The sequence below is a fragment of the Sinocyclocheilus grahami genome, unplaced genomic scaffold, assembly GCF_001515645.1.
Source record: "Sinocyclocheilus grahami isolate Dianchi unplaced genomic scaffold, SAMN03320097.WGS_v1.1 scaffold260.1, whole genome shotgun sequence".
Classification (NCBI taxonomy): Eukaryota; Metazoa; Chordata; class Actinopteri; order Cypriniformes; family Cyprinidae; genus Sinocyclocheilus; species Sinocyclocheilus grahami.
In genome coordinates, this window is record NW_015505439.1 from 1,106,771 (window position 1) to 1,115,161 (window position 8,391).

An 8,391-nucleotide genomic window follows, 5' to 3' on the forward strand; every position below is an offset into this window, starting at 1 on the left:
TCACGGTTTTTACAAAAAATATCAAGAAACAACATTGATTATAATAAATGTTTCTTGAGCACCAAATCAGCATATTAGAATGATTTCTAAATGATCCTGTGACACTGAAGACTTTAATAGCTGCTGAAAGCCCTGACATCACAGGAATAAATTACATTTTAAAATATATTAAAATAGAAAATGGTTTTTAAATTGTAATATTTCACAATATTGCAGTTTTTTTTACTGTATTTCTGATCACGTAAATGCAGCCTCAGTGAGCATAAGAGATTTCTTTAAAAAAGAAAAAAAATAATAAAAAAAAATTAACATGACCCCACACTTTTGAATGGTAGTGTATATTGGAGGCAATAGTGTAAGTACTATTTCACTGACAATGTCAGTTACCAGAGAAAATAGTTTTGACCCAAGATTTGTAAAAACAGTAACCAAACCAAAGTTGAAATCTGTAGTCCAACGTTTTTACAGCAGATGCTATGAATAGAGCTTTCATCATAATATTCCTACATATTTAAATTCAAAATATAAAAGTCAAGTCCTTAAGAGTATATTTAACATTTTATTATTCAATCAATCACAAAAGCACAAACATTAAAAATGAATATTTTGTAAGGCAGTCATTATACCAGTTTGGTTTATTGAGCGTTTGCACTTTTTTCTTTCTGTATTACTGCATTGTAGAAACAGGTCCCTGTGATCAGACGATACATCTCAGATCAGACTGGATCAGTAATGATCTGCTTTGAGGCAGTATTTAACATGATTGGCTTAAAAACGCCTCCTGACGCACACTGGATACAGACATATGCATTCTGACACACACAATAACAATGGTCCACAGCAAGAAGTGCTTTGGAATGCTGACACAGATACATTAAGACAGGACATTAATACTTTATAACAGCATTAGTGAAAGTCACAATTACAGAGATGGCACCATCTGCCAAGAAAATCAAACAGATGTTTCAGATTATGCATAAAATAGGCATTGCAACTAAATGTCTTATAGGAGCATTTAAGCCAGTGCGCTTTGGTTATGAAAAAATAAATACTATGGGACAATGCCTGGTGATTTAGAACAAATGAGAAGGGATCAGTGATGGGAAGGTTTAATGCACTGGAGAGTATTATTCATAATCCGACACAGTCACTGTGGACAGACGTAGTGGCAGTAAGACACTCCGACCAATTTGTGACTGTTCATTTTAAGCCATTCACACACATGCAGATTAAAATAACAGGTTACATTTCTCTCAAAGAAGAATGACTATTAATAATAAAAGGTTATAATAAACTTCAGATTGCTGAATACAATACAGAAGAGCGTAGAAAAGTATTCCTGAGAGAAGCTACGATAAATCTAGCATACGACTGATGGCACGGTTATGCGTTTTCAACTATGTGAGTTAAGAGTGATATAACAGAAGAGGGTAAAATGCATGGAAATCAGATGAGAGGTCCTCTTCAGCACCCTGTGGAAAGTCATCGCTTTGTTCTGAGTGTCTCAGCAGGATTTCCCACTGCTGGGTCGTGTTTTTCTGTGCGCTATGCTAACCCGCTGCAGTTTACACTGTTTTCCTGGCTGTTAGGACCCTCACGATGCAGCCCACTCCACCTGCAGAAAGAGCCTGAGGAGAATACAGAGCAAGAATTGAACTACTGACCTCACACATGCTTTGCTGTTAGAACATTGCTATTACACTGCTACTTTTTAACCCTACCTTTTCATGCCACTGCAGCAGGACAGCGCTGCTGTTCTCGGACGGCCGCTCGAACCCCTTGTAGATGTATTTCATGAGCAGATCTACTCCATTTTTATCCAGAGACTGAACTCCCTTCTCTATGTCAGTGCTCTTAAAGGAGCTGAGCACCTTCAGCACTAGACCTTCAGCACGATCCTACATCCAGAATGTCAGAAAAATGCAAGTATAATCCAACTATATGAAGTTTTGTGTATATCTGCGACTTTGAAGCCCACTACAGTTAAGTGAGTGGAACTCCCTGTCGTTATTACAGTGGATAGCTGTGCATGTGCATATATTGCTGTCCTTTTTGTAGAATTTCGTACTTGCATTGCTTACCAAACTTACATTGTCCCAGAACAGTGTGAAATTATTAGAAGTCAGTGTAGCATAAGAATGATTTTGAAACTTCTTTCAAGGCTTAAAACTTACACTTTAACAGAGAAGTTAGCTGCATGTTTACAGGTGTTGTTTTATATTACTGACACTTTGGAATAAGCAAAAAAAAAAAACTTAATGTGCAACAATGCAACATTTTCTATACAATTGTATATCCAAAATTATGTTGAATCTGACAACAAAATGCTATGATTTTTTGACATGGTAGGAAGATCTTAGGAAAAAAGGTGGCATGATTCACCTTGACGTTCTGATTCTTTGTGTTGATTGGTGGGCTTTTTAATACTGCCTGCAGGGCACCCATAAGGTTCCCTTTGAAGAGTGGAGTTAAGAAAAACACCAACACAATTTAAATATCTATGTATGCATGAATACATGTGGCTTTACAATATCCAAATGCTGTGGACATGCTGCATTTGAGGGGAAGGGGGAGGGGGAGTTAGAAACAGGAAATAAGGCCTTGGCTACTCCAAAATTGACATATAAGGACATTAATTCAACTTCCTTATACTAAATAATGCATCGGTTTGACAGAAGAACCTAATATTTATAAACTCCACACAGTTTGAAACTAATATGTTGTAGTTATCAGCATCTTTTTCAGAAACAGTTTTGTTAAAAAGAATGTCTGGAATGTTAAGGCATGCCAGGACTTTTCAGAGATGTGAATATGAGCTAATGCATGTTCACAATGCAGCACGAGAGGACATTGACACTAGACAAGTATGTGTGTGACGATTCTCGCTTCACTTATAAAGGTAAAAACTGATCTATAGACAACGCTATCAATATTGCATGTCACCTGATCGGTGCCTGTCCAGTAAAATAAATGTAAATGAGTACAATTGTGCAGAGAAGCCAGTTCTGTCTGTGTGGAGTCTTTGATGTACAGAAATCTGCAGGCCAGCTGGTGTATCGGGCAACTCATGAATTATGAAAAGCAAATCAGTGCATATAGATGTTGACGTAAAACAAAATTAAATCGACTTTCCTTCTGTTAAAAACTTTTTGCTGCAAAATATTTAATTAGCTGTATTATATCCATTACTGATGTAATAATTACCCACCCCACACGAAGATTATTTATATGAGCTGGTGCCAGTGAAAATGCAAGACTAGTTCAGATCATGTACATGTTGGCCGGTGAATAAAGAAGGATATTGTCTGATGAGAGAATCCACCTCTGCCTCATCTGGACCCAGCTGGTTTTCTCCTCCCTCTTCCTCGTCTACAAACTTGTTCTCGTCGTATTCATCCACATCCACTTTACGGAAACGATCGGACACCGTATTCTTTGACATGATGCAGGCTATTTATTCCCCGTCTGATGTACAGCTAAACGCTATGTTGCATGAACACAATCTTAACAGTCCCCTATGCTAAACCTGCAGCCTAGTCAGTGGTGGATTCCATCACTTCCGCATAGCGCGCCCTCTATCGGGAACACCGGTGAACTGAAGCGCTCTAATTCCTAATCCAGTGATTCTCAACCACTAGGGGACCTCAACCCCTACTAGGGATGGGTCTGCAAGACGATTTAAAATTGTTTAAACTAAATTACTTATAACTCAATTAACTCAGTGTCCAACATGTAAATGAAATGTCATTCTTATTTTGATTTGCCCACAAACATCTGTTGATAAAACACAGTTCTTGAAATCTCTGGAGTAACAAATTTAATTGTGTTTGTGGCTATTGGCACTTTTCATTTCACTTTTCGTTATAAACGAGGGACCTTTTTAGATAAAAAAAAAAGCATCTACTAATGAATAAATAAAAAGTTCGACAATCAAAATCTTTTCTGCTCCGTCCATAAAGTAAAATAATAATATTAAAATGTATTATAATTTTAAAATATAATAATATGAATTACATTAATATTTGTATAAAAGTTGGTCTGCCTATTAATCAAAGACTTTAGATGTAATGTGATAGATCGACTATTTTAATATGCAGTGGTGGTCAAGTGACGGTAGAGGGCGACAGAACACTTTCATTCGCTGTCTTAAAAGGTTTGGCGTTTTTCACGCTTGAATGTTAACCCATTCGCAACCGGGGGTAATCCTAATCTTTTGTTGCATGTTTCACTGCTGCTCAGTTAGTAATTGATCCTGGTTTCGAGATTCCACGCTGTAAACGTAAACTCTGGGTTAATGTTCTTATTTGCATATTTACTATTAGGTCAGTAATATTCAGTGGATGAATACGGCTCCATGCCTGATTGGCATATGTGATGTGACCTGTTTTATTAACTGCAGGTCCGTTTGAAAATATCGCCAAGTTCACTTTGGTAGTATTACATCTTATGAGACTTAAAGTAATAATAATGATGTCTCTTTTACAGTGCAGTTCATCGGCATTTTCAAAGTTTCAGTTTTGAATGCTAAACAGCGGGTTTCTGCAGCTGTAGACAGCATGGATATTTAGTGAGGTAAGCACTGAGGCAGTTTATTATTGGTTGTCTGTTGCTAAAGAACTCTTTTTAACATTCTGGCATCACAATTCACACTGTAATTGACACAAAGCAGTGTGGGCTCCTTTCAACATTACAAGTGTGAAAAGTTGCTTAACCCAAGGGTTAAAACTTTATCCGATCTGCCAGGGGCGATTCTAGGATTTTCATTTTAGGGGGGGCTCAGCCTCCAGTGAGATAAAAAATAATAATAGTAGCCTAATAATATATATTAATAATATATATATTAAAAATGTTTGATTAATAGAGGTTGTATACTAAACTTATTGCTATAGCCCCCCTAAAAATGTCCTAGTGACGCCCATGTGATCTGCAATGTTGGACAGCACACACTAGGTTAAAAAAGCTTTTATATGGCTTTTATATATTTAAAAAAGCTACATGGATAAGTGCTTTTTTATAAAAGCACTTATCCATATAGGACTGTTAATCTTTACAAAGAGTTTAAAGACATGGGCAATTCAATGTGTCATTGAAAAATGTTTTTTTTTTTTTTTTATATTCAGTGCAGGTGACACAAGGACGTAATGTGATGCAATAACTGTGTAGGCTGGATGTTTAAAATGGGAGCCTCATACATTGCATAACAAACAGTTCACCTCCTGTGACATACACAAGGCATTCCTTAAAGGGATATTTCATCCAAAAATTCGGTCTGTGCAAGAAACTGAACAGTATTTATATTGTTTTTTACCTCTGATTCACTGCAATGTCCGAACTGTCCTGAGCACGTTCTCAACAGCAGGCACGTGACGCATCTTCTTCTTCTCCTTGCTTTACAGCGATCCGCAGACTAATAAGTGCATTACTACCGCCGGCTGTTGAGAACGCGCTCAGGACAGTTCGGACATTGCAGTGAATCAGAGGTTAAAAAAACGATATAAATACTCTTCAGTTTCTTGCACAGACCGATCGTTTCGTGTCTTTACACATCAATGTATCGCCACGAGCCGCAGGGTTTAATTAGGTTTTGTTTGTGTATGTTTTTTTGACTCTCAAAGCCATGATTTTCCATTCACTTCCATTATATGACTGACAGACTGCAACGGTTTGAGTTAAAAATCTTCGTTTGCGTTCTACTGAAGAAACAAGGTCACCTACATCTTGGATGCCCTGGAGGTAAGCAGATTAACATAACATTTTCATTTTTGGGTGAACTATCCCTTTAAGAGAAACCTCAAAACATCATATGTCCAAATAAACAACCTTCATTTTATCTACACGTTTCTGTGTCTATAAGGGTGTAAAAGTTGGTCATCTGCTCTCTGGCTATTGATTTATGTCAGCTCTTTCAACGGCTCATGATACAACCCAAGATGAGAATGCAGATAGTGTGGTGGAGTGTATGATGAATTCTCCCATGTTATTTGATCATTTCAGTGTGTCGGTGGAACCTTTCAGATGGAGTTTATCTGACACACAATCATTAATTTGGTTCTCTGACTACAGAGACCCAACCCTTCTTGGCCTATCTGTAATGTTTTCAGTGTAACAGTGTGCTCGAAGTGCTTTCTGGGAAGGCCAGAAGGGAAAATGGATGTTGCATTGATATACTGTGGTTTCAGTTGTACAACATATGCTTACTTAACAATGAAACCATGAGAGTTATGCAATGAGAATGACTATACTTTTTTGTGCCATGATTAGACTAATAGACTAGTTTCTAGGTTAAAACCTAACCAGTACTGCCAGTAAATGGTCTCTGTCCGGTCAAAACTACAGTTAAAAGAACATTTCTTTTTGAAATTTTCTACATATGGTAAATAACATTGTTAGTGGCACTTATAAAAAGCGTTATGATATTTATGGTACATATTTTGCATAATATATGTACATATTGGAATATAATATTACTTAGTATGTTTTGAAACTATCAGTATGATTTTAAGTGATTGTGAAAGATGAGACTAAAGTAGATCAGTGCTGAGAATAAGTGCATCTGCTAAAATATTAAGGTGTTTTTCTAATATATAAAAAGGCAACTGAAATCAGATCAACCTTTACAAAGGTATGTTGTCTCAAAACACGTACTAACGTAACATTGAGATGTAATATAAGGACAATAAATCATTGTTCACATATTTACAAACAATCACATTTTTAAAGCCTGAGTTATAATTCCATCACCAAACGTATGTATTCATGGTTATATGAATAAATACTAAATGAATACTAGGTGAGTCTGCAAGTACAAACTACAGATAACCTTGTCAATAAATTCCAAGATAATCCCAAAAAAGGGCAAAAAAGTTCAAATACACTCTATACTAAGATGGAGCATGACACTTGCATCTTAAACAGCCATTCCTCATTAGTTTATATTATATATCAAGTTCACAGATGCAGCAGGTATAGTGGAGTCAATATTACAAAATCAGTGTTTTTGTGCTACCTTCGTGATATTATTGTACTGTGTAAAACAAAAACAAAAAGGTGCATAATGTCCTGATATTGAAGTGTTGGTTTGAGGATTAACTAACACTTCCTTTTCTTTTCTTTTCCCTTTCACTCAGATACTAACAGACAATACTTCCCCGTTCTCAGTTAAAAGGAAAGGGAAATGACACAGCTTGAAATAAAAACTATATCTGCATCTAAGCAAAAACTTCAAATAAACACCCGTTCAACCGACTGAAGCAGGATAGTGACGGGATTGCCATGGTTTCATGTTTTGTTTCGTACCTCAGGATGTTGCTCTTTTGTCGAGGCACTTCCTCAGTTCATAAAACATAAATCATGGCTCATATGATGTTGTTTTAGCAGTTGCCATTAAAACGTAAACAAACACACCAAAAGCCTCAAGGAACTTTTCGATTATTATAATCAAAGGATCATTTTGCACTGAAAGGGATAATTCAACCAAAAAAGAAAATTCTGTTATCATTTCCTCACCCTCATGTTGTTTCAGACCTGTATGACTTCTGTGGAACATAAAAGAATATATTTAGAAAAATGTTTCTTTGTTTTTATTTGTCTGTACTATGAAAGTCAATGTTGTTTGGACCCCAGTGTTTTTCTGAATATCTTTTATCTTCTGAAGAAGAAATTAAATGTACATGTTTAGAGCGGCATAAGGTATCTGATATGAGAAAATTATGACAGAAGTTTATTTTTTGGGTGAACTAACTTGATGTATATCTCTATCTGAACCTTAAATAGACAATAAAGGGCTACAACAACAACAACAACAACATTATGTATCTTAATAGAAATCTTGATAGAAGTTCATGAATGACTAAAACACCCGCACAATCTAATGTTAACAATTAGACTGTAAATGCTGTTTTCATTGTGTCACTCACCAGTTCTCTTTTTATTAATAAAAGGCTACATGAGAATGTTCTGGGGACCAAACCAGATCATCTGGTTTCACAGTTTGTGGAGTTATTTTTCAGTTAAAAAACAACCAAACAATTATTTCCATGATGAGATGTGTGACATCTGTAAACTTCCTGTGGCTAGATTGTCATCATACTTCGCCTGCTTATTGGTATGCTTGTCCTTTGGACACCTTCTTCAGGTGTTTTTTGTTTTGCACTTCACTGAGAGAAAGAGAGGCAGAGCAGCGAGATGGAATCTCCTTCCTATACAAGATGCTGTCCTTTATGCCTTCTTTGATGACCTAGATAAACAGTGATAGAGGATTTAAAAATGTGACTAGCATAAACAAGCCTAAACATGAAGCAGAAGAAACATTGAGGTTCAGAAACTGATTCAAAACAAACCTGCACAATATAATAATAAAAATTAAATATACAGTATATATATATATATATA

General features: G+C 36.1%; 2 protein-coding genes and 1 long non-coding RNA gene across 3 annotated transcripts in view; 1 reads left to right on the top strand and 2 right to left on the bottom strand.

The window, feature by feature from the left end:
* Positions 1-825: 825 nt before the first annotated feature.
* arpc5b (actin related protein 2/3 complex, subunit 5B) lies at positions 826-3,624 on the bottom strand. The gene is made up of 4 exons (XM_016290585.1): positions 3,303-3,624; positions 2,383-2,455; positions 1,722-1,898; positions 826-1,628 (listed from the first exon to the last, which is right to left on the bottom strand). Exons 1-4 carry the CDS (start codon positions 3,440-3,442, stop codon positions 1,566-1,568), a joined length of 453 nt encoding a protein of 150 aa, XP_016146071.1. The 5' UTR covers positions 3,443-3,624; the 3' UTR covers positions 826-1,565.
* Positions 3,625-4,217: 593 nt separating this feature from the next.
* LOC107599122 (uncharacterized) lies at positions 4,218-7,449 on the top strand. Its single transcript, XR_001610635.1, has 3 exons — positions 4,218-4,399; positions 4,486-4,572; positions 7,128-7,449. It is a non-coding gene; the product is annotated as an uncharacterized lncRNA (long non-coding RNA).
* A 361-nt stretch (positions 7,450-7,810) lies between these two features.
* Positions 7,811-8,391, bottom strand: part of pla2g4ab (phospholipase A2, group IVAb (cytosolic, calcium-dependent)) — a 12,427-nt gene continuing 11,846 nt past the window's right edge. The window contains exon 18 of the mRNA XM_016290586.1: positions 7,811-8,236. Coding sequence (XP_016146072.1) covers positions 8,099-8,236 — 138 coding nt within the window. The 3' untranslated portion in view covers positions 7,811-8,098. The remainder of the gene's footprint in view (positions 8,237-8,391) is intronic.

What these genes read in the sequence shown, in the direction of transcription:
- arpc5b (XM_016290585.1), bottom strand. Translation starts at nt 3,442, where the DNA reads ATGTCAAAGAATACGGTGTCCGATCGTTTCCGTAAAGTGGATGTGGAT. An exon ending in GTGGATTCTCTCATCAGACA is followed by an intron (nt 2,456 to 3,302) that starts ATATCCTTCTTT and finishes TCCACTCTTCAA; the next exon opens with AGGGAACCTTATGGGTGCCC. An exon ending in TGCTGCAGTGGCATGAAAAG is followed by an intron (nt 1,629 to 1,721) that starts GTAGGGTTAAAA and finishes TATTCTCCTCAG; the next exon opens with GCTCTTTCTGCAGGTGGAGT.